The sequence below is a fragment of the Chroicocephalus ridibundus genome, chromosome 9, assembly GCF_963924245.1.
Source record: "Chroicocephalus ridibundus chromosome 9, bChrRid1.1, whole genome shotgun sequence".
NCBI lineage: Eukaryota > Metazoa > Chordata > Aves > Charadriiformes > Laridae > Chroicocephalus > Chroicocephalus ridibundus.
In genome coordinates, this window is record NC_086292.1 from 34602156 (window position 1) to 34628645 (window position 26490).

Here is a 26490-nt window from a genome sequence, read left to right on the forward strand (position 1 = left end):
TGAAACCAGGGAATAAGAACTTCTAACCAATATGAAATAACTTGGGCCAGTAAAGAAAATATTCTTGCATATAATGAAGATTTTGTGAATCTGTTTTAGGGTTTTTTTCCCCCTTCAGGAAAAAGCAGGGGGAAAGCCAATGACAAAGTAATTTCACACATAATTACAAATGGAATTGATGGATCTGTAACTCTGGAAACCACAATTACATTGAGACTTTTATAGTAACCAGGAGACAACACAGGACACTCGTAACAGTGACTTTTAAACAGAAAGAGTCTATCACACAGTCTCTGAAGATTTCCTGTGTTCAAATGCAAATAGTTGGCTAACACAACTCATTTATTTTTTTATATATATATTTCTGTTGCCCAAAATCAGTTGGTTCATTTGGTTTGTAGGTAAATTCTGGAAGAATTTTTAAAGATTGTAAGAAAACAGAAGAAAATCAATGCTAACTCAATATAAATGGAAGTAGAGATATAAAATGGCTGGAGAAAATAATGCCAATGCCGCTTCATATTTTCATGTTAGTACCGAAATACACCGGGTTCCTCTCTTCTTGAGGAATGTTACCCCTTTTAGTTCTAATCAATCAGTAGGAGACAGACACCTTGCAACTTCGATGGATAATGGTCTAAATGACTTGGAAATGTAAATCTCATTGATTATGCAATTTACTTCTCTTCCCCCACTGTCAGTTTGGGAAGGCGCATCCACCTACCAGACAAAGCCCTAACAGCTGAGCATTCAGCCTTGCTGAGAGTCACTCTCCTTCACTGAGTTCTTATACAAATGGTGTCACTGTACCTCCAGATTCAGTTGCGATTCTGTGTGCACAGTAACAAAATCACACAGCTTCTTGCAGTATCTCAAGTTTTGCCACAGGATTTGCGCTCATTGCAACACAGGTTGCACGCAACCTGCATGCACTGGGAAGGCAGTGCAGGTGATAGCTTCAATTCAGAGATGGATGCAGGAGTTCACGTGCTGTTATAAGCAGAGCCACAGTACTCCCACCACTGTCTCACTGATTTCTGAATAAATTAAATGTATATGTTACTAGCATCAAGTAACAACTGAGAAACCATTTTTCAGAAAAAAAACAAAAACAAAAACAAAACCCCAAACAACAACACAAAAAAAACCCCACCAAAATAACAGAAGGAAAACATGGACAGAAGTTTTGCAACTGAAATTTCTATTCAGAAGTGTACAAAGAATATCTCCTACCAAGCGCTCAGCTTCAGAGACTCAGCAAAACCTTGGACTGCAACTCCTTGCCAAATTATATCACTGCCTTAATCTAATAAGAAACTACATTAATACCAGCTGTGTGGATGGAGGGAGGAAATATGAATATGTTCATTAAGTATCATGGCCCCACTTATCTCCCTCATGACTTCAGTGGAGATGTGCCAATTCGTGCATGACACAATTATGGTCCCCAATATCAAACCTGGAAGAAAAGCAATGAGGGTGTCACTTAGTACAAATTCTTACAAATTTCCCGGTCAAGAAATCTCTCTTATACTTACTGCCAGAGGATGCGTTGACGCATATTTGGATGATTAAAAGATAATACTTAGTTCAATGATTCTAGCAAGTTGAAAATCAATTTGCTTCCCACACACATTTCATTGTGCTCGTTTGTGTCGTCTCCTCACATTCAGTAATTGGTTTGCAACTCTTATTCACATATTCCCTTGCACACAGAGATTAAACAAATCGCAGAGCCAATATCCCAGTTCAACAGAGCTCTTGCACTTAAATGTTCCTAGAGGAATAAAGCTGTGACTTCAATACATGCTTTCATGCTTCACCAAATCAAGCGCCAATTTAATAAAATCTTAATAACCAAATAATCAAAACAGTTGCCTTAAACAAGAGATGAGTAAATGCCTCTAAAGCTTTGCATACATATGGAATAATAATTACAGTATTTACAAAGGAGTCAAATGGAGTTAAGCACTCGTATCCCATGGAAAGTCAACATAAGTGTAAAATGTTTGGACTACAGTCAGCTAACATTTGCCTGCCACAATGTCAGCAGTGACACAGCACTGCAGAAGTGTGAGAATAAAACACAATCATTAGCTTACTGAAAAATAAAAAAAAATACCACAGCAAAATAAATGTTGTTTTCACGCAGCTGTCTTTTCTACTTCCCTTTCCCTCTCAGAACGTGGGAGTTCACAACCCAAAAACAAACATTAGGAAACCAGGAAATCTCAGCGGTGATCTCCACACATACCACCCTAAGAGCAGTGGACTTGCAACAAAACATGAACCACAAACTCAGGAAAAATACAGTTCAGTTAGCACCTCCCTGGAACAAGACCACACCATGCAAGACCTACTCCCTGAAATATTTGTCCTTACAAGACACTTTGGAGAAATTACGCTTCCCTCTTACACTGCTCTGAAAAAGAAGCAAGGCTGGCAAAACAGACAAAAGCCACCTTCTCCAACAGCAGAATCTACAGGGTAGGGCACAGCTTCTTCCAACACAGGACTCCCATTCCCTGTCCCCTTTATGCCATTCATTTGATATAAAAGGCCAAGAATTCATTGCAATTCCCCTGACCCAAGGATACTCCTTGCAGGCGCTAACTTGCCAAAGGCAGATGATAAGACAGATGCTACTCAAATTAGGCTAAAAATGTTCTGAACAGGGTCCCATGACAGGTCATTTTCACTGGCAAAACCCAGAGTGGTACACAACTGAGATTGCAGTCAGCCTCCTGGATGCAGGGAACTGGCTCTGCAACGGAGATGCACAAAACGACCAGACAGACAGATCTCCACTGACGACTCAGGCTAGTCAGGTCCTACCTCCTCTGCGAGACTGCTAAAGGCTGCCAGCTTGTGGTGTGTCTGCGATATGGGAATTGTCTGCAAGTTCCATACAGAAACCCCCGAACTACTGCCCGGGGCTGCTCCTGGAGCACGACCAGCTTTTGCCATGGCTTTCCGATCAAGTTTCGATTCATCAGGCTGTAGCATCTGAATATTCTTTTCCCTGACTCCTGATACCGCGTCCCTGTGGTAGGTTCAGAAACTCCCCAGCACAAAGCCATGGTTTTGAAATTCTCTCAATTTGCAGGCCCTGTTTCCTCCACACAGGAACTTGCAGCTTACCATCACTGACTTTTTTTTTTGATCCCCTGGCCCTAAGAAGCAGTTCACAAGCCACCAGATGGAAAACTACTAACAGAACTGCTGGCCTGTCAGCTTGGTCTAACTCTGAAAACCAGGAAAAGCTTATGCATCTTTTCTACCCTTAGTTACTTACAGTCCCCCAAAATAATTAAGTACAGCAACATTTAGGTCTTCTTTCAAATGTGATTTCCCAAATACTTAACAAAAATTTTCAGGCTGTTAAATCCTCTAGATCATGCCACCACCACAGCTGGCAAACCAGATTGCATGTTCCCTCTCTCTGGAAAGGTTACAGCTGTGAACAGAAATTCTGTGCAGTTCGGGGATCAGGTACTCCAAACAATACAAAAATCAAGGGACTACAGTTGCTACTGCTGTTACCTGCCTCACGTGCAACAGCTCTCAGACTTGCCACATACCATTTAAGCTCTGTCTCTGTGCCATCTTTCAGACCTGCAGGATTGCCCAGCTTTAGGTCTCGCAGATCTTTTCTCATCCATTTGCATTCCCAAAAGTTTTCTTTCTCTGCATAGCAATTGTTTCCCAACCCCACCTCCAATGTTTTCCTTGTGGAGCCCTGAAGCAAAAGGTTCTAGTTTTCCCAAAATTTGACTGCAAACTTTACATGGTCAAAACAAAACATTATTCACACAGAGAACTTCAGAAACATATTATCAATTCTTTATTTTCTTCTGGCTTAACAGCCCACTCCACTAAAACTGGCTTAACAGTCCACTCCCAAAATAGAGAGCAAGCTCCTCAATTCTCCATGTACATTTTGAAGTGTTCTGGAACTGGAGAACAGTGAAATGTACAACAGAAACACCATGCTCGATCAGAAACTTAATTCAGTATGACTAAACCATTCCACGATTCATCCTCTTATTCTCTTACCTTTTACAAACTTCTGGATTGTACACCCTCCTTAACATGGAACTCTCTTTATACCAGTCTCTTTGCTTTCTTATCACTCACAAAATCTTCATTCAAAGTACGTACCTGTGCTCAGAACCTAGGACCAACAAGCCCCCATGAAAGCTTTGCAGTAATACAAACCCTTTGGCAATACCTTAAAATTCATACCTTCATCTTGGTTTTGTATTCACGCAGCACACTCTTCCATGAGGACTACCCCAGCACTGAGCTGAACAGTTGCTAATTGCGTAACAAATATATAATGCACCTCACCTGTTACTAGAGTGGGTTTTTTTATTTTTTTTCCCTTAAGGGTGAAGTTCGCCCATTCAGGGGATCCACTTTGGCAAAGTCCCAACACGTTGAATCCTATCAAAATACAGATCAGGAAAATTGCCTCTGCTTCACAAAATTTAGAGAGCAAAAGTAAGCCTTAAAAGCACAAGGAAAGAGCATAATTTTAGTTAGCATAAGACAGTGGTCAGCAGAAGCCTATGTTGAGCTAGATTTCAGTAATCTAGAAAACAAATTCTTAACTGTGTAGCTTTGTGTAAATTCTGTTAGCACAGAAAAGCTTAAAGAACTTAAAAAGTGTGACAGCACAGTCAGTACAGGGACAATGGTGATGATCTTAATGAGGGTGAGAGAAGCAAACAGGCCTGGAAGTGGTAGCTTGTGCTTCATGCAACAGCAAAGAGAAAGCCAATGCATTTCTGAGGCCTCTCGTCCTTAAGCAGTACAAGAGACTGAAATAATGGCAGGACTGATGGCAAGACCCAGCTGGATGATGGTGGTCTGAGAGACGAACTGCATCCACAAGAGAAGAGCGCCCCACTGGCCTGTGAAGGAAGACGCTGAGGGCAGCAATGCCCTGCGGATCAGATGGGTCATGACTGAAAATGTCCCAAAAAATAGCACTGATAAAGACAAGTGACTGTGAGAAGCTGGAAGGATGGGTGGTAAAAAGGAGGATATAAAGCCCAGAAGTGGCAAACACCTGCACAGTCTGAAACCAAAATAGGAAAGAAGAAAGGATAGCCTCAGTAGGAGAGCAGCTGTGGCAAAAACACAAAGACATTCAGGTCTCTGCGAGATATGCAAGTGACTGAGGTACACAGAAGGTGCCCAGATGCACAGCTGGTATTTATATGGAGTTACAGAAAGCGGCAGAAGACAGCAATGGTGGGAGGATGCATGACGCATGGCAGAAGTTAAATGCAGACACAAGCAGTGCTACGTCCTATGAAAGGGAATGCATGATGCAGGGGTGCAATATATGAATTTGCTTTAGTGACAGGAGATAAGTCTTCTGAGGGAAAAGGAAGAGCAGACAGCTGATGAGAAGCCAATGAACAAGGAGAACAAGAAACCTGTGAGAGGAAAGGGTAAGGGAAACAAGCATCACAGATGACCTAATCAAAAAATACCACATGTTAGCTTAGCAGCAGTTCCACCTGTGAAAGTGCATTGCCAGGGTATGGACTGTGCCACAGGGATTGCGCGGGAGAGCTCGTGGGGCACGTGGGGGAGAGTTACTGCCTGCTAGTAAAGTGCTATATGCGCTCAAGAAGTGGCAGAAACTTTCATCCCCATTTCTAGATGGTATCATGCAGCTTTCTGAATGACTCACATCTGGAGTTTCCAGAGACACCATTCCTGCAGGAATATGTACACAGCCAGGGCGAGCCTTGCACACGCAGCTGCCCTGCACACACTGCTGCTGCAGCAGCTTGGAAAACAAGCGCTACCACGCTATATGAGGAATCTCTGAGGTTTGTTTTTTAGAACTGAACTCATACTAGGGCTGGAATATCATTGTGAAATACTTCTCAGGTGTGTTCCTTATCTTTCAAAACTCACATTAAAAGGCAGAAAATGTTATTATAAGGAAGATTATTTTTTTATCTTCAAAGAACAGCTAAAACTGCAAAATACACAAAACATTTTCTCCAAGAAAACCAGATCTCTTAATTTACAGGATCAGACTATGAAAAAATAGTATTCCAAAGTACGAAAGTGGTGTACAAAAATATGGAAGAACACCAGACCTTTAATAAAAATATTAAAAGTCTTCAGATGAACTTGATCTCTTGATGTGCTTTGCAGTAATCACCACAAATGAAATGGCAGTCCCTTAAATCCCAAACAGAATTTGAGTTACAAAATAACTTGAAATTCTTAATCTATTTACAACATAAGCGCAGAAAGTGTTATTTTAAGGTGCAGGTACAGAAAGAAGTTCTCATGAGATAAGAAGCTAACTTACTGCCTTTCACGCGTTTATTGTAGCTGTCTGGGGATGTATTCTCACTGTATGGTAAAAGCAAGATAATCTTAAACAGATAAAAGTATCTCACATTTATACAAGACAAGAGCTTTCATACATGCAGGCAGTTCACAGGCACTTTAGCCTACTTTACGGACGAGTGCTCCAATGCCCTTTGCAACCACACTTCTGTGCAGAAGAAACCTTCTCTTACCGCTGACTTACCATAGCCTCCAAAGAGCTCACTTCGCTGTAGCTGAAAACTATGGGACGTTCCACAAGGACTAACTGATTAACTTGGGTGCTCAAAAAGCAGTCCCCAGGTAACACCAGGGTTGCCACTTAATAAAATTTATATTTATGAAGTTAATATTGAACCTTCCCCATAACTGTAATGTTAAAATCTTAAGAAAAAAATTTATTAGATCAAGCATTCTCAATATCCAGGTTTGGGTTTTAAGAAGTACTGTATAAAGATCAGTTACGTGGCTCAACCTCAGACATCCCTTCTTGCATTCAGTCCTCTGCTGAAAAATAATCTTCATCTCTCACTTCTCTGTATTGCATTGAGGCCTCCCCCTCTGGTTCAAACCTGAGCATTTTTATATTCAATCTCTCTGCAAGCTTCTGTGCTGCAAGCTTAGCTTGCATTTCCTATATAAAAGAGAAAAAAACAGGACACAAGTTAGAAAAAGTGTTCATTTGTCATTTTTATCCTGGTCATGAAAAAACAGACTAAAGTATAAACTTGACATAATAATATTAGTAATTGCACAGCAGGCTTAAGTAGAAGTTTCAGTAACTAGCAGAGAAACTTCAGGTTTCTTTTCACACTCAGACATAGCTGTGCTATTAATATTTCAAGACCTTTTTATAAGAGTTGCAACTCCCCATGTGTCAGTCCTCACCTGTGATACACCAATGACAGCTTTAACAGAACAAAATCAGCCCACGTAAGAGAGCAGCTGTGCACAGTAGCCATGTAACAATAGCAATGCTTGTCTTCCAGCAACCTCAGCACTTTAAAGTGCAAAGATGACTAAATTAGCATGCACTTTTAAAACAATAAGCAACAACAAACACTTTTACAATAGTGTCTAATTAAAACATTAGCTTGGCACTAACTGGAAGGTCAAAAATCAAAATCCATTACAACAGAATTTGAAGAAATTGAGAACTTGAATTCTTCAGGCACAGCATAAATAAAGCCAAATGCAGACACCTGCATAATTTAAGAACAGCAAATACTGCTAGGCCTTCACTAATGAAAGGGCCAAAAGCTCTTTAAAGACCAATAGGCAAAGTAAACATTTACATTTCTAGTCAGAGGTGAAGTGAGTGCATTAAGGTTAGCGAATCAACACATCAAGAATAACACTAGATTTTGTTTAATGCCGGCATAAGAGTTTCAGAAAGGATTCATACATTATTTAATTATATCATTAAACAATCAAATATAAGAAAACGTGCCTTTCCTCAAAGTCTGCCCATCTCAACTTCATCATCAAACTCATCAGTATGAAAAGATCCCTTTATGCTTTTTTTTCCAGGAGTGTTCCAAATTATATAATTACTTTTCACACCAAATCTTAAATTCGTACCTCATAAGCTTCTTTTTGCTGTATCTGAATTGCTATGGATTCCTCTATGGATAACAGCTTAGCTGGGGAATGGTGAAGCGGTGGCAGCCGAGCTGCTGTTATGTCATTCAAATGTTTCTTATCTCTAAGTCGTCTTTCTTCAGTAGTAATTGGAGAGCCAGATCCCCCAGGTGACTGACTGGATGAGGAACCATGCGATGATCCACTCTGCTCTCCTGATAATCTGGAAGAGAGAAAACATAAAAGCTGTGACCCAAATTTGCCGCACTAGGTTGAAAAACTTCAGTTCCAAAACCTGTTCTTTTCAATATCTAAGAGCTGAAATGAAATCTGAAGTGTTATGACAACATAAATGATTAAAAAATAAGCAGTGCTTGGAGAAATTAAAAAGATTTCTCTGCAGAGAGGCAATATCCCAAGTTACTCCTCATAATGAACCAAAAAAAGGTATGCCAATTAATTGGCAAACATGCAACAGCAATGTTTCGGGAGTCACATGAAATGTAAACTGCTACTGCTATTGGTACAGAAAACGTGAATTGCAATTTTTCTAGAGGTGCAGGAAAAGCAAAAGCCTACGTGCTATTAAAGTTCTACAAGTTCTAGAATCAATCCACAAGAAAGTTTTGCCAATTGTTTGTTTTGTAGCCTAAGCAATGAAATTCTATGAAGATTCATGACAATTGCTTCAAATGGGTGGAATCAGACTACCGCTCCATACTGAGATTCTGTGGTACTTAATGCTAAAGTGCCAACGTATTAACCTCACACGTCATATAACTTCAAATCTTTTTAATCGTCACAAGAAAATAGACCCACCAGGCTTGTTCTGTATCATTTCTAATTTTATACAAGTAAATTATTTGACAAAAGGTTTTTCTATTCCATAATACTTACACATTTGTTTTAAATTTGCTTTTTTTAATGACTGGGTTCTTGGCTCTAGACTCTAGAACTTCAATATAATGTGGTGTCTTCGGGTGCAGGCTTCCAAAGATATTGCCCTTATGTTTAGCCACATTCTGGTGTTTTTCCAATATTTTTTCACTACTATCCCCATCTACAATTGTAACTTTTTGAAAGGCATCAACCAACGCATCTTTACTGCTGTCCAAAGCAGCTGTTCTTTCTGTACCATCCTTAGTATTGCTCTGAAACACCTGCTGATCGTTTTTCAGATGACTGCTTGTGGCTGACTTGGAGATGACTTCACAAGAAAGATTCTGATCTTTTGTAACAGTCTTTACTTCATCATTTTTCCTCTGAGTCCTTTCATTTTCCAGAGCTGTATTTGTGGCATCTTGCTCAACACATTCTGCCGCCTGCCTTTGGGAAGAAATCTCAAAAATTTCTTTAATATTAGAGTTTTCATTAAAGACTGTGGAATCTTCATTGCTTAGCGTGTCCTCGTTTAGGATAACTTGCTGCTTGCTTGTAATAATCTCCTCCTGTTTCCCCTGAAACTCCAACCTGACAGCAGACAATAGCTCAGCCGTCCTCGCTAATTCTTCCTCTTGTAAAATGGCAAGTGTCAGCTTTTCAGCAAAATCGGAGATCTTCTTACCCTTATCTGGAAGCCTAGCAATGAATTTCCTAAGACAAAAAGACATAATGATTTAAAGGGATATAAATAATCCTGCTTCAATCTGAGATACAGAACTGTTTCATTATAATAGTTACTGTGGCAGGTTTCTCATTCTAACATTAAGTTTTTTATTTACATACTAGACTTCCAAAAAGTGGTAAGATGCAAAGCACTTGCAGTCTCAGATGTACGCTGTGATAAAGCAGCTATCACTTTTTTCTCTGCTCAAAGATATAGCTGCTGCTCTGAAAAGTGCAGTGTGCAAATATCATTTAGAATCTTCATCAAAGCGGAGTGCACAGATTTTTCTGCCTGCATCCAGATTTTTCTCTGTGTGTCCAGCTCTGGAGCCCTCAGCACAAGTAGGACATGGACCTGTTGGGGCAGGTCCAGCAAGGGGCCACAAAAATGATCAAAGGGCTGGAGCACCTGTGCTATGAGGACAGGCTGAGAGAGCTGGGGTTGTTCAGCCTGGAGAAGAGAAGGCTCTGGGGAGACCTTATTGCGGCCTTCCTGTACCTGAAGGGGGCCTACAGGGAAGCTGGGGAGGGGCTGTTTGCAAGGGCATGTAGCAACAGGACGAGGGGCAATAGTTTTAAACTAGAGCAGGGTGGGTTTAGGTTAGACATTAGGAAGAAGTTCTTTACACTGAGGGTGGTGAGACATTGGCCCAGGTTGCCCAGAGAGGGGGTGAAGGCCCCATTCCTGGTGACATTCAAGGCCAGGCTGGATGAGGCTCTGAGCAAACTGATCTAGTTGAAGGTGTCCCTGCTCACTGCAGGGGGGTTGGACTACATGGCCTTTACACGTGTCTTACAACCCAACACATTCTGTGATTCTATGATTCCCAGAACCAACCACAGAGTTGTTACTGTACGTGCCCACAGGCTGTACCACCACCCAGATGCGTATAACTTAGAGGCTATTCCCTGGCTGTGACCTTGGCAGCCCGGGCAGGAGAGCGCTGCGCGGTTCCACAGGGACAGAGGGGCTCCAGGGCGGCCGGGGGGGGACAGGGCCCGCGGGGAGGCCCTGAGGGAGGAGCCCCTCACCTCCACAAAACCCCGCTACTGTGGCAAGTGCCGGGAGCCCCTGCGAGGTACACGCAGGTTCATCGACCCCCGAAAGGACTTAAACCAGAGGAAGAGGTTTGGCCGCTGCCGCGTCCCGCGAAGCCGGCGGGAGGCCTGACCCGCTCCTCGGCGCCCGCGCTCCGCCTGTCCTCACCGGTCCGCCAGCAGCCGCTCCTGCCGCCTCAGCATCTCCCGCAGCTCGGGGAGGCTCCGGCCCCGCAGGCCGCCGCCGCCACCCGCCGCTGCCATGCCGCCCCGCGCCGCCTCTCACCGGGGCAGCCGCCCGGGCCCGGCGCCGCCGGCGCCGCTTCCGCAGCTCCCTGCGGGCCGCCATCTTACCGGAAGCGACGGCAAGGCGGCAGGGCCTGACCGCGGGGGAACGCGAAGGCCGGTCGCCTCTCGCCCCTCCCGCCGCTTCTCCTTAGGGAGGGCCGCGGGAGAAACCTCCCGGGGAGAGCGGGGCGAGGCGGGGATCAGCCCCAGTGCTGGGGACTCGTTTGGATACATCCACACAAGCCCAAAATAACGTCAGATGTTTGTTTTCTGTCAGCTTAGGCAGCCGTAGTGTAGGGCGGGAAGGAGCCCCCGCCGGCCTCCCCTTCAGCGTGGGCCTGGTGCCATGGCGCTCCCCCACACCTCGGTCACGGTCAGCATCCGCCCCGCTGTCACAAAATCCTGGGTATGGAAATTATCTTAGTACTCAAGAAACATATTTCACAGTAGCCTGGGCGTGAGAAGTTGTGCAGAGCAGAGGCAGGCTGCTGTGGCTGAGCTCAGCACTCTCGGTATGCTCAAAAAGCTGCAGAAAGCTTAAGTGTTTCTTACATATTATTTTGTGTTTTCGTCATCAATACCCACGCCGTTTCCATGTGTTTGAGCAGCTTTAACAGAGCATCAATTCCTACTTAGGACTCAAGCTTTAACTTTCAGAGATTTGTTAAAGTTTTCTTTACATGGCATTTATTTTTTAACGTGTTTATGTGTGATACAGAGACTGAACGTAGAAATTCAGACTGTAGTATATAACATTGGCCTGCTTACTCCAAATTTTCCCAACTGATACAAGTGCCCTGAGCTTTGGTAAGTCAACTCCTAGTAGCAATCATGTCGTTAGCGGAGTGGCAGTTCCCAGGTGGTGGATGTCAGCCCTTTTAAGTTGATCCCAGTGGAGGTTTCTCAATCCAAGCACTAGTAAAGAGGTGCATTTCTCAGAGACTGTTAAAACAGTTGTTTTACGAACAGGATGAGCGGAGGGCCTACCCCGGAGGGAATGGAGGAGGAAGCGCTTTAAAATGGCTGCCTGCCCCTTTTGTTTGCTCAGCTGGAGGGTGAATGGGAGGGCTGAGGGCCAGGGGAAATGAGATTAATCAAGTAGGCAGCTACCCATGGAAAAAAATACCACGATCGGGGTGAGAAAAGCCAAGTGAGTAGTTGAAGAGACCATTTCACTGTCTGTTATGCACAACCTGGATCATCTCCTGTGGAAAATCCCCCAGGGAGTTTTCCCTAAGAGTTCAAGGAAGAGGAAATCACCGTCAGTTTTTCTCGCCAGGAGATCACCCGCTGTTCAAGGACACAAATTCTCTGAATTGCTGCCTCTGTAATGCAGGCTTAAGTTACGCCATCTATGCCACCTATGTAACATTTCTACATCTTGCAAGAAGGAAAGCTTTATCTTGCTTTTTAGCCTCTTCTCCTGTGCAGATCAGAGAACGGGGGAAGGCTGGGCATGGAAACAGAGCACCGCTTCTGCCTGCATGGAAGCGAGAGTCTAGAAGGAATGGTCCCATTAGACCACCACTCTGCACTTACATGATGATAGCTGATCTCAGCTCAACTGCTGTTATTACACGTACAGATAAGTAATGCCGGTATTGACAACGGGTTTCAGCTTACGTGCTAAACTGCATAAACACAGAAAAACAGAGCAAAAAGTTAAGGTAATGTTAAGGTAATAAAGTCCTAATAGCATGACTGCTGGGAATCACAACTGATCATTCTGTACCCTCGCTAGGAATACCATTTACCAAGTCTGTATTTGTCCAAGGTCACTGGGAAGGAATATTGTTCATCTTTACAGTTCGGGTGTGTTTTGAAATACCATAGTCTGTTTACAGGTAACACACAGTTTCAGAATGATGAACAAATAACTGAAATTCGGAATGTGCCAGAACAAATAAATTTTTGTTTATGGACAGATGGGCAGCACATAGGTACAATGCAGTCTACATAGTATCAATTTGGATAGAAATGTGAGGAAGAAAAATAGATTTAAGCTTTCTCAGTCAAAGAGCAGAAGTATGGAGCACTTGTGGGACTGAGGAAAATTACATACTTAGGCACTGTTTGCCCTGGGGCAAAATACAGGTGTGTAGGAAAATCCTCACTAGCCACACTCTGCACATGAGTAATCACCATCCAGCAATACCTACTGCAAGTTTAGTCTTCAGACTTTGCTCTTGCTTCTTTTGGGAGACCAACACACTGTCATTATTTGCAGTGCACATTCATATTTTTATCGTTTTCCTTCAGCACATTCTTGGCCTTTTTGATTAGAGGCTTTATTTTCTATCACTTTCTTGAATATTTTGATCAGCATTCATATGAACTAAGCATATAACAAAACGGGGGTTTTAGTTGTTTCTTACATAATGGGCTTTCCGATATTTCTCACTTAGTGCATTATCTCACGAGCTATTACTAGATATCGTTCCCAGTCAGTCTGTTTTCTGTCATTAGATATCTACAGTTAAATATAATTTATTCTGCAATAGCATGGTTGGAATTACTATGCAATTTAGTATTATTTCTACAAGAAAATGAAATTATTAGAATGACAATGACGAAGAAAATTATGTGTACTAACAAAAAAAGAATAAATCACATTAAAAAAAAAAGAAAACAACAGAAAGCAAGGTGTGACCCAGGAGCATTCACCTTCGTATATAGCATGGCTAAAAAGAAAGCTATCCAAATAACTAAGTAACTTATTCTAGCATAGGTTTTAAAAATAGATTACGCCAGTTACAAGGAACATTGCAACAGGCATTTGTGTCTGAACTTCTAGTATTTCTGTTTTATCAATGCCAGTTATTACTAAGCTGATACATTGTCGTCATATGACACTCGGTGGGAGGTGGCCATGAAATACAACTGGCTGAATTTTTTCAGGTGGAGAAATCTCCTATCAGAAATACCTGAGACTGCCCAAAATTGGTATTAAAAGTAAAACTAACACTCTTGCTTCTTTGCTGTTAAAGGTATCATTTCCGTTGTCCTTTTCTCCTTTCTTCAACTTTATAAATATATAAATGTTACTTATTTTTACTAGGAAAAGGGGCAAAAGGGACTATAGAATGTAGGTTTTGAGGGGGAGGAAAAACTACTTTTACAGTTTCTGTGCTCCTAGGTGGAAATATTGAGGGGCAGGAGGAGTCAAGCCTCACATACAAAATAAACCATCCCCAAAATAACAGAAAAAATGGTGTGAATATTTGGAATCAAAATCAGTAATTTTAATTTCACTTAAAGGAAACCCCACTTTTCAATTAGCACAATGCACCTCTTTAATAATTCATTTTATTTTCTTATTTTAAAGAGAATAACTCCTCCCTTATTTCTTTAAAAAAAGCCTGAAACACTTCAAAAGCAATCCTATACATGCTGATACCTATCAACATACTTTTTTACATATGGGAAGCAACCGTCAGATTATTGTAGTATGCCTACACACCACACACACTTTTACAGAATATTCTAACATCATAGATGTTGACTTCTGCATATTTTCTCTTTAATCCAAGTCCCTTTATCTTTTGAAAATTTCCACATACCTTACATTGTAGATGGCTGCTATCACCTTGTTTTCCTGTGTTTCTTCCATGTTCTAGTGCATGAGGTAGGGCTGGAAGGGTCTTAACTCATCAGGTCTCTTAAGCACATTTTTCTTTTACACATGCAAATAGCCCCAGGTACCAAATGAGAATGAAATAAAATGTAAGTGGAATGAAACTCTCAGCATGTACGTCTCTATTCTGTGGAGCGGGGATTTCCTGTACAGAATTACAGCCTTAACAATGTGGAGAGAACTTACTTCTTATCTATTTGCTCTGTCCATGTCTAAAAGTCTTCAGATGTCAAAACAAGGATTCAAAACCTCTCCAAAAAGCATTAGCATCCAACTCCCAGAGCTTATGTTGTAGGTTCAGCACTGAGCATTGCTGATCTCAACACGATTTTATGAGGTCCTTTTGGCAATCGGTACCGAATACACGTACGCAGGGAAGCATTACTCAAGTGAAAAACGTCACATTCTTCAGCTGAGCACTGCAAACCAGTAACACTGCGATTGCTATGTTTGCATGACCTCTTCTTGTTTAGTTGACGTGTAGATTGTTTCATTGTGACAGTCTTAAAGCTAAATCTCTATTCAGTGAGTGGATATATACTGCAAAAAAGATGGGCCACGGTCATCCCAATCTCATCATGCTGAAGCCTGGAGAGCATCATCCCAGATGCAGTCAGATGTTATCTGTGAGATCTGAAGTTGCCGGGTTTTTTTTGCAAGAGCTGTGCTGCCCAGTTCTTGTTTATCCTGTGCAAGTCAATAGTTCTTTATTTCATAAAAGAGTTCATCTACTTTTGTTACTTGGCTTTGAGAAGAGTCTTTAGTCTTTAGCAAGGGAGTGTCTTCCTGTTCTCAAGAGCCTGTCTGCCAAAGGAAACACCGACAAGAATACCAAGGCTCCAGAGGAACCACTTTTGCCTTCCTACATGTTTTTGAACAAACAAGACTGTGTAGCATTAGAGTTTGCAAGGTTTTAAGGTAAGTTTATTTCTAAATGAATGTTAACACAAGAGAATAGAAAGTTTAAATACAGTATTTATTGCAATTTATCCTTTTCAAGTCCTACATACAGGATGTATTAAAAGCATACAACATAACTACATTATTTATACAGCATATATGAAAACTGTATCCCAAAATACTTTCCAGAGTATCTGGAACAAATCACAAAAGAATACTTATCATGGTACAAATGTAGTCATACAATTGACTTATATTTAATGCACTTTCTGGGAGCTATCTATATGGCTTTTATTGATGTTTACAGAAATTTTACTAGTTACTAATGTTATAGTACTAATTAACCCAATCTCAAATTGACAAAATTTATACTGAAGTGATACAGTATTCTCAGTCAGATTTGTTATTATCTATGCTAATTTACATTGCTGCTCATTTGACTGGAAAGCTCCTCATTTTCATGTAACAATTATATAAATACTGTTCCTCTCCTGTTCTTCACACTTACCAAATTTAGACTAGTAGTCCAACCAAACGATGGCCATTCGGCTTATTGCAATGTCAAAATGCTTTTAAAATATAGCATAGACTTCATCCTTATTTGGTTTAGAAAAAAATATCATATTTCATCAAATAGTCAAGACAGAATTTATACAGAAAATTTTTGCAGGAAAAATTCAACACCTTGCTGCACTCTCAGTAAAGTCTTCAGCAGAGGATCATCATTTTGCAAGTCTCAGAGTTAAAACAGCTTGCAGTATTTTCAGAGGAGATCCTCAGGAGCGTATTAAAAGTAGAAAGAACTTCCTTTTGAAGTCTGTGTCAAAGCAGCATTTTGGTACTTCATCCTGCCCTCTCCTGCCATTCACTGAGCGCCTCACAGTCATCTGGTTCTGTTTTCTGAATTCTGGCTAAAACCAGAAGGATAAAGTATGTTTACTTATTTGAAGTTGTCAGTTAATGTCTTTTACAGCAACATGCATTTCCTTTTATCTATAAATATCACCTTCATCCATACATCTTAAGTTTGAAGGGACTATTTGGGCACAAAAAATGCTAAAAGGTATAACGTAATGAACGAAAGCTGCATCCCTAACAGACATTAACACGGCCAGCTGGGAGTAGCGTCTTTCTCTTCAAAAAGAGATAGTTCAAATATTCGCTGTTATCAGCCACTAGAGGGGGATATGATTACACAAGTACACAGCTTATCCCTGAAATTTGAGCTGGGTCATTACCCATCATCTTTTGGGTTCATCAACATACACTTCCAATTTAAATGTACTCTCTTTTAAAGTTTCACTTCCTGATCTTAGTCGTTCATAACCATGATTCATTTAGTTACTGATCAAATTAACTGGTTTTTGGGAACTTTGTTCAAACAACTCAGTCTCCCAAATACACTCAAGCATTGAAACTTCAATCAAAAATGCACCATGCACTGTTCAGACTACAGCTTCTGCATGCGTCAGCTGTTCCCGTGTCTTTGGTGTTCAGGTACAAGACAATTAATTCCTCTGCATAATGAGAGGGTGCTTTGTCCGAGGACTGTTACAGGGAGCAGCCTTTATTCTCAGGGACCTTCTCTGCAAGCCCTTTCCCACTCTAGAGGTTTTGCACCTCTTCTTGGGAGAAGCTATTTAAGAAAATGTGTGGCATTATGCCCATTTACTAATGTAACAGCTGGAGGGTTTTCTTTGCCCTTTCGCTATCTATGAGATCTTTTGCACTCCCTCATCACATGCAAAGTAAACAGAGTCTCTTTCTAAAGCTATTAAAACTCACAATGTATTTTTTATTATTTTTTTAAAAGAAATATTGAGCAGCTGTTAATGTTTGCTACTTCTATACCAGTGAAGATTACGGGCTTCCTTCACACAGTAGATAATTTACCTTTTTGTTAATGGCTTTGATTGCAATTACTTATTGGATTTTGTGCATAATACAATCCATAATATTGTGTTTGACTTTTTAGAAAGAATGACCATTTTAAGTTCTCAGGAGACAACCAAAATAGCTTGTGTGCAAACAGAGGATGATCTGAGCACAAAAGCTTGAGAAGTTTGAGCTTCCTATTTTATTTTGTATATGCTTTGATTATATCAAGCGATTCATGTTCCTGCAAGATACCTGTACCACATCAAAACATCCTTCAATCCATCCTCCAATACAGGCTTCTTTATTTAGTAGTTCAACAGCGCGGCAACAGAATCAACAAAGTTCTCTGACAAATTCAGAAACCCCTTAAATAATGCAGGAATAAGATTTGGATTATGAGGTCAATATTATTATTTTCAATACAACTCTACAGAGTATACTTAATTTGAACAGACAGTACTGAATATAAGAACTTGCATTAGACTGGAGATAAAAGCAATCACTTTTTGAAGCCCTGTGGCAAGGTGAGTACCTCCTGGGATTGATGTTCATTGCAAGAACAATATTAATCATACAAAACGTTAACTTGTGTGTTTTCTATAGTAGTTACTGTAATAAAAAAAAAAATGCCCTTCATTCATGTTAATAGAACTACAAGAAAATATTCATCATTCATTTTAGCTCACTAAGACTGGGAGATCAAAATAAGATGTAAAAAAATACCCTATATATATATATTTAAATAAGTTCAGTACTAGATACAGTCATTCCTGCTGGTACTTTGAAGTCAAGGATAAGATTTTAAGTGCTTTGCAGAAAAAAGAAAAAGAAAAAAAAAAAGGAGAAAAGTACTCAAAAATCAAAATCCTGATTCAGGATTGCTATTGCTGTAGGAATTGCAGGGACTGCTGCAGGTTGCTATAGGCAAGATTCTGTTTAATGAAAATGGAAAAGTAAATAAAAAGAAGTGACAGGGATTTTCCTACACAATTACTATTCAATGTATCACCAATAGTCACTCTGTCCCATGACTGAGGAAGTGCAAACCAGTGCCTCAGTCCAACGAAGTAAAATCCCTTATAATCTGTTCTATCGGCTACTGTTTTGAGCACAAACACGACATTCATCTGCACGCGTTGAGGGAAGTGTTTGAAACAGCCCAGTTGCATCTCTCCCTCCCAGCAAAAGAGTGCTGGCTACGAGTGAACTTGTGCCAGGTGAAGGGAGCCCTCAACTACACCAGGTCTCCGACAGGCGTGAACAGCCCTCACACTTCCCACACGGACAAAGGGGGAGCTTTCAGAGTAATGCCCTCTGCCAGCACAGTTTCAGATACTGCTTCTAGTAGTAGTGAAAATAAAATACATTAGAGCTTCATTACACAAACAGAATTACAACACAATCGAAGAAAAAAACCAAACCTGTACAGCTATACAACTCCTTCCTTACAGGCATTTGAAATGACACATTGCACTAGATAGCTTCCAAAGAAGCAATGTTGACTGCTGTTCCACTCATCCCACTTCTTCCATATCCCCCTCACAGTTAATGTCAGTAGTAACTTCAGATACGAAGTCACTAAAAAGCTGCTTTCAGGATAAATTTAGCAAGACTCCATGCTGCTGTTCTTCTCTATGACTTGATAAAAATTTATCTAATCAAGCTGCAAAGGCGCAAGATAATTGCTCATATTTAGAAAGCACGTTGACTTGAATGCTCAAGATGTACTGTTCTTTGTGCTAAATTCCAACACTCTCTTGAACGGGGTGTATGTCCTCACCGGCCTTGCACTTTCGGGAGATCTTCTGTTCTCAGTACTTGTACTGTTAAGGAGAGAAGAAAAAGCTTACAGAGTTAATGTCAGAGTATCAGACAGCTGGGCTGGAAATGCCACAGCAATGAACTTGTGCCTTGGTATTGATACTGACAGGCTAAAATTAAACTATTCAGTGTATTTGATATGTTCCATATTTCCTTTCTATAATGCCACAAAGAATATTTGATAAAAACCGTAGCAGATACTGCCAAGTTTACATGCAGGCATCTGCTGGAGCTCATATTGGAATGTCCAATACAGCTACTAGGACTAAGGATCCTGCAACAATAAAGGCAGCAATATTACATTTAAGAACACAATTGTGAGATCTAATTCCGTAAAATCTGAACTGCATAGAGGTAAATTTCTGCATAGAGATAAATCTCAAAAGTAGGAAAAATATCAGATAACTAGGGGCTGTGGTTACATACAGAGGGCCCCAGAGAGGACAAAAAGAATAGCTTTCTGTTGGCACCCTGAGTGAAAAACACCAGATTTGAGGTTTCAAAACTCATGCCATTAAAATATGCTGTAGGCATATTTTAATTAAATTAGCATATTTTTAAAATGGGAATAAATTTTAGTTTGTATTGCAGCTTCCTGATTTCATATGCTAATTTACATTCCTCAAACTAAATGATTCAATTTGCAGGCCAGTTAAGATGAACAAGTTTACTTCTTGATAGTGAAAGTAACATGCAATGTCCTTACCTGACTATTTTGGTTTGTGTTTTGCCCTTCCCTGTAGCGACTTGTTGGGGACAAGATTCAAGTGCAAGTCCACAGCCTTGCTCCCAGGGCTCAGTGCAGCCCTGCTGCAGTGCTCGGGGCAGAGAACAGGGAGGAGGAGGAGGAGAAGGGGGGGGCACAAGACCTGGATCTTTACGAAGCCAGGCTACAGAGCCACTGGCCACCACAAATCAGAGACAACCACTCCAGTGCAGAAGTGGTAACATTACTGTGCTCCTTACTTGGCAATCTTCCACCTAGGGCTAGGATATCTCCAGAAATGGCTGCAGCCCCCAGCTGTTACTGTTGGTGTTACCTGCCCTTTAAAATGCTCCTGGAGGTGTCTCCCGGAACACAAAGTATAAAGCTCGCATGAAGCCAGCATTAACCAGCCTCAGGGTAGAGGTCTCCATTGTCTTCTGCTGCGCTGCCAGCAGACACGTTTCGTCAATATTTGCCATATTTCACAAAATCAGTTCTCTTGACTTCTAGTTTTGCTCCCTGCTTAAATCACATTACTGCAAATAAGTACTCCCCAGGAGTTTGCAATATGTTTGCATCTTTAAAAAAAAAAAAAAAATCCTACTCCGTAAGTCATGGAAGTACACTACACCCAGTAGGTGTGCTCTTTAAAACTTAGGAAAATTTTACAAAACTCCACAGTCCACTCTAAGGGTTTAGCAGCACAATGGTTTACTAATACAGCACCAATAAGGGACATTATGAAGAAGTTTTTGATGAAGAAGCAGAAAAAGTAAATACCTGTATGGAAGATCACATTCTACACCAGTATCTCTGGTTTCTATATTGGTCTTTGGATGGTTTTCCATTAAGTAGTCCAATTTATCTTGTAATTCTTTATTCTGGAAAACAGTGATTTTCATCACAAGTTTACTTTATTTAAATTATGTTAATTAAACAAGGAAATAAAATTGCACATTGGCTCATCCCCACAAGAAGTAATGTAGAAGTATTTATTGAGAAAATAAAGGAATCCTTACTTCTGTGAAAAAATTAAATTAAACCAACAGTTTTATTCAGAAGCTTCTGTTTTAAGTAATTATAATACTGCTATAAGATTCTATGTTAAGAAACTTAGCATGAATATTGAGATTTTGTATTACATACATTCCTCATGAGACTGGTGTCATAATTTTGAATTCCATACTGAAGAACAGCAAATGCATATAGTAAATACGCATCCAGATAATATCAGGTGCCATCAATTCAAATTTTATTACATTTTATAACATAATCACAACAATATAAACTTAACAGGTAATGCCTTACCTCACATTCTAAGAAAGAGATTTTTTCTAAAAGCTGTATTATAAATAATTCCTTTTCTTTTACTTTCTTCCTTAGCATTTCAATCTGTGAAGAAAAATAAAACAAAGACATTCAGTCCAATGGGGATGGGAAGAGGAGGAAAAAGCCCTAGATACTTCAGGAAGAAAACATGTTTCATTTTATTATTCAGTAACAATTGAATACCTACACAGAGTCACAAAGTGCCTTAATCCATGGATTAACTGTCATCCCATTCAATTATGATCATTTATATAAAGATGCTACACGTATACTAACGTGGCTTTTAAGAATTTGTATTCAAAGGCCTTTGCTCCAGGCAACTTCAACTACACCCAAAAATACGTTGCCCATTTGCTAGTTTCTTGAAGGTCTTATTTGTTCAGTTATTTCTCCTTGAAAAAGAAGGGCATTTTCCTTTTATACCTAGGGAATGAAAGAAGTTATTTACAAATGTTCATGAAAATTAAAGTTAGCTGCACCAGAAGCATTGCATCTTAATCCTGTTCTATACGGAACAGAAGACAATCTTCCTTATATTGTGGGATTTCTGCTGGTCATAGAGCCATGCAAGAACCTTTGCTTTAAATCTCTCCCTGTTACCAGCACAAGCAGGTATGACCAGAGAAACTGGGCATGACCCAGATTTCATACCAGTCCTTTGCCACTGTTGTTCTGATTTTGTGGAAATTACTTTCTAAAGCTCCTAAAGCCACAGTTTTCATTATTCTGAAGCCTTTGCCTAAAGCTAGATTTGGTGTGTGAGGTTCATACTGTTATCAGCACTAGTCTAAGAGACCTGTTGATGGCACAGAGGCCAGTTCCTTTCAGTTGACCGCATTTAGGAGACAATGGCATCTTGCGCAAACAAACTGAATTTTCTCCTCAGACCAAAGGAAGAGTCACTTGTTTTTCTCTCTCAACCCCTGCTGACACCACCTACTAAAATAGCGGCTAATAAAAAGAACAAAACAAAACAATAGCTAAGTAACAACTTCAATTGTTACTGCTTCCCCAGGAGGCCACTCAGGTTATTACTCATAGACAGCTGTAGACACACGCTGCTTTACAAGCACAGAAGACAAGGTGCTTCCTGTATCTGTAGTCACGGTCTACTTCAGATACAGAAAGCAGCATTGGAAATATTTCTAAGGAGAACCATCAGAAGTGCACTGAAAGATTAGTTTGAGGGAGAAAAGGTATTCTGCATCATGTCTGCATGCAGGTAGGAACTGGGAGAAGATGGATTTCCCACTGTGTTCCATGCTTATGCAAGTCTCGTCCTATAGCCGCAGCAATGAAAGCTGATGGCAGTGGATACTCTTTTTGCTCTCAGTGTTAGATGGTGTCAGGTCACTAATTTTTCCAATTAAATTTCAGTCCACCTCTCTTGAACACGCCGTTTCAGGTCAGATGACATTAAACTCAAAAAACCCCTATTTTCCCACTATTAAGCCCATGGGAATGTGTCTCTCAACTGAGGTGCTGCAACATCATTAGTTAAAGCCCTCTCCCTGCTCCATGCCAGCTCTTCAGGCAGAGCCCAACCAACACCTTCTACTTTACCAAGCAGTGCGTTATCTAAGGCAATTGTCTCCATGATTAATTAAGGTAAATTAAAGATACAAAAAGTTTCTAATTCTGCTTTCAGGCTTAAGATGAGAAGTAAACCAAGCTAGTAAATAGATGGTCCACATCACAAATGGGATGTCAGAGCCTGCCATGCACCGCTTTTAGTAAGTCTCTATTGCTGTATATGTAAAAAAGTGCGCCCCTTAAAGCTATGTTAGATGAGGAAAGATACTCAAACTGCCATTACAGCACAAGAAAAGTGTGTATCCCACACATTTCTTCACTTTTTTGGGCAATATGCCAACAGCGAAAAAAAACCAGGTCAATGCCTATAGCTTTTTTATCACAAGAAAACTATAAAAATACCTACGCATAATAAAAAATAGGTATTTGCTATAAAACTTTACATTAAGTGAGGTAGTTTTATTTTGTCAGATTATTGATTGGTTGTAGGCTTCACTGATACAATTTGAAGGAAAAAAGTAAGAAGTATTTGTTAGTAAAAACGTGAGTGGACTTTTACTAAAGTGAATTAATTTTGTAGAACAGCCAAACTGAAATCAAGGGAAGCTCAGAATACATTAGCTTTTCCTGGCCGTCTTTATGTTACATTGATATGCAAGAAAGACCATTTCTAAATTCTTGGGTCCAATTTTCTGTGTTCTCTCACCAGTCACTTTTTAACTCTACATCTTAAAATCAATTTTGTGAAAGAACATTAACAAACCCCTTCAAAAGGACCAGTGTAAAACCTGTCAGGATTTCTGGAAATAGTGGTTAGTAGAAACATTCACATCCTGCTAAAAGAGAATGATAAAATACTCAAAGGTACAGTAATCAAAACAGTAGTACTATCACGCTCCCAAAAATTTACTGCTGGATATTATGAAACATTTCAACCAAACCATACAGATTTATGGAAAAAAATGAAGCAAAACAAATGCATAAATTAAACCCAAAAATGAAGTTGTAAACTCAACTTTGATTTAGTCTCCATGATCTTCAGTTATCGTATCTCATTGACACAATGATCAGTTATTACTTGGAAAAGCTAAAATGTAAACATACAGTAAGGGTTTTCAGCTGAACAGTCACAGAATATGAGTGCTATCATCATCCATCTTTCTCAAAATCGGCTATTTCCTCTTTTTTTTTTCCCTTTTACTTTAAAGTGCATGTAAAAACTATCCACGTCATCTAAAGCTATTATCGTTTCATTTTTCACATCACAGAAACACAAAGCTTGTAGCATTTTCAGAAAAATCATAGAACATATTTTGATCTTCATATTTAATTACAACTTTGTTTAATACTATGACTAAATTGAGTCAGCTATATCTTCACTGGTTCAATAACTTCGGTCCTGCCAAGAAATTCTGCTTCAGAAAAGATAAACTGCTCTTTTATGACTTTCAAGTGAGTCTTGCCTATTAATATTCTGTTCCCCTACTATACATACAAGGAAATAATTTTAACACCAGTAATCAGTACGATACAAAGATGACAGAAGCCAAGCACAGCTCTGTGATCAGGGGAGGGTTTTGCCCTGACAGATATCCATCCTTGCTATTGAAGAGAATATACTTCAACAGCTGCCTCTTCTGGTTTTTACATCAAACACAAAATACTTCTGTTTCCAAATAAGTGATCGAATTATCTATTACCCAAAAGCAAGACCAAACTCTTGTGTTTCACAGCCATTTACCTTGTTATAGTCACTCTGTGACACAAAGGCTTTAAGATGTGAAATAAACTGTGACAGTAACCATTACGTTTACCAGTATTATGCACAAACAGATTTAGTGTAAGTTAAAATTAAACTTATATTTGTTTATTCTTCACATTGGCTACAGAGACACAAACTCCCTGAGGATGTTTTTGAGTTATTTTAACTAGAATGGTCCAAAGGCAAAAATGAGCATGGACACCTTAAAATCTAACAAAGAATACAAAGTGGAAGACCTTGACTAACAGCTTCTTCCCCTTCCCAAACACAAACCTGAACTCCAAAAAGACATTTTGTAATTTGGCAGGAATGTTACTGCTTTTACATCCCCCCCCCCCTTTTTTTTTTTTTTGGTGAGAATCCTCTAAGGCCTGGCAGATCAAACCATACACAACAGCACTCCCTGCCACATTTTAACATGTTTCTGTAGTACCAGTCAGAACCTGTAAAATCAATCTATCTACTTTGTCCCTCTGAAGAACTATGCCAGAATTTTAAAATACACCTTCTCTTCTGTAGTATGGAGAAGAGAGAACGTGGTACTATATCACCGCTTACACAAAGTCTTGGTCTAGCAATAAAACAGAATGGCATGATTAGACCATGCAGATTACATATAAGGCTGTGAATTGGGTAATTTACATAAAAAACTTTCAGTGGGTCCTTAGAACATTATGAGCTCAAAGACACAGCCACACAGGCAAAACATATTCCAGGAGAAATAAATTCAGCAGTGGCTAAAATGAGAGGCTGTTTCAGCGCCCAGAAGAGAGTCCTGCAGCCCTCAACCCACCCTTTGAAGGCACTGCAGAGGGAAGGCAGCACCAGAGCGTAGCAGGGCACCCGTATTACTTCATACGGGCACGCTGCACCCCCAGACACACAGCCAACTAGCCGTCTACAGCAGCTATTGCAGTCCAAGGGCTGAAACAACTTCCGAAATTATGACACAGCTTTAAACCTACCCACAGTCCTGGCATAGATGACACATCCCACAAGAGCAGTTTACTACAAAAAAAGTTTATTTACTGAATAAGGGCTTGAGTACACATTATCTTATGCCATGGGCACCAGGAGTGAGCAAACCTGATTTGATTAACCCTTGATGCAGTATGTCAAGGAAACCAGGCGAAACAGGAATAACTTTAGGGGATTATATTAATATATTACTATATTAAATAAAATGCAACCTTAATTCAATACATTTATATAAGTCACATTGCATAAAGTAAAAGTGATGGTTTCCTTGGAGAGAGGAATGTAACAACAACACCGGATCATAACACTGATATTAGGTAAAAGCACTTCAAAAATAAAATTCATGCCTTGCTACTTAATGTCAGTTTTATTTTTCCATAAAAATGTTAGTTATGGCAAACTAAAATAAAACGATAACATTTACAGCACCATAAAACTGTATTGCACAAACCCAAGTCTTGGGTCTTTGTTTTAAGGAGTTGCATAAAGCAAAAGAACAACTAGCAGGTGACAGAGCAATAGATTTTGACTTTTGGTTGAATATAAGGTAAGGAGAAGGAGAGGAGATGCAAGATAGGTCAAACACAATACTGAACTGACACGAGGGCCGAAGTGGTGGCCAGAATAACCTAGGGTCAGAAACAAATCAGTCCAAGCCAAAGACTTTCCACTTCCATGGACCAACTCTTGGATCTGAGTCACTTCTGGACTCACTCCAGGACAAAATGATCACCAAGATGCTCCTACATTTTCCTTGCTCAATGCCCAAGGCCTGTAATCCACCTCATCCTTGCTGCGTCTGCAGACTTTATCATTTCGGTTCACTGACAGTTCAGCAACTTGCTCCCAGATCTGGCTTTTGCACAACTACCCTCTCAGATTTCTCCATCATTTTCGACAAGCACCATCCTTCAGCCTCTCCTCTTCCAACCTTCTCTACAAGTGCCCAGACAGACTTTCCCTCACACTTACCTCTTGACCTGACTGGCATTGTTAGACTGACTAGCCATTCTTTTCCCTCCACATTTCTACCAGTATTTCTACAACCTTCATGTCCACATTAAGCAGTCAAAC

General features: G+C 40.2%; 1 protein-coding gene across 1 annotated transcript in view; it reads right to left on the minus strand.

Annotated features, from left to right (window-relative positions):
* Positions 1-3829: 3829 nt before the first annotated feature.
* The window catches only part of MYZAP (myocardial zonula adherens protein), a 61617-nt gene continuing 38956 nt past the window's right edge, over positions 3830-26490 (minus strand). Inside the window, exons 12-16 of the mRNA XM_063345593.1 lie at positions 21123-21206; positions 20595-20695; positions 8842-9537; positions 7945-8167; positions 3830-6997 (exon numbers count right to left, since the gene is read on the minus strand). Of these exons, the coding sequence (XP_063201663.1) occupies positions 6860-6997; positions 7945-8167; positions 8842-9537; positions 20595-20695; positions 21123-21206 (1242 nt within the window). The 3' untranslated portion in view covers positions 3830-6859. The remainder of the gene's footprint in view (positions 6998-7944; positions 8168-8841; positions 9538-20594; positions 20696-21122; positions 21207-26490) is intronic.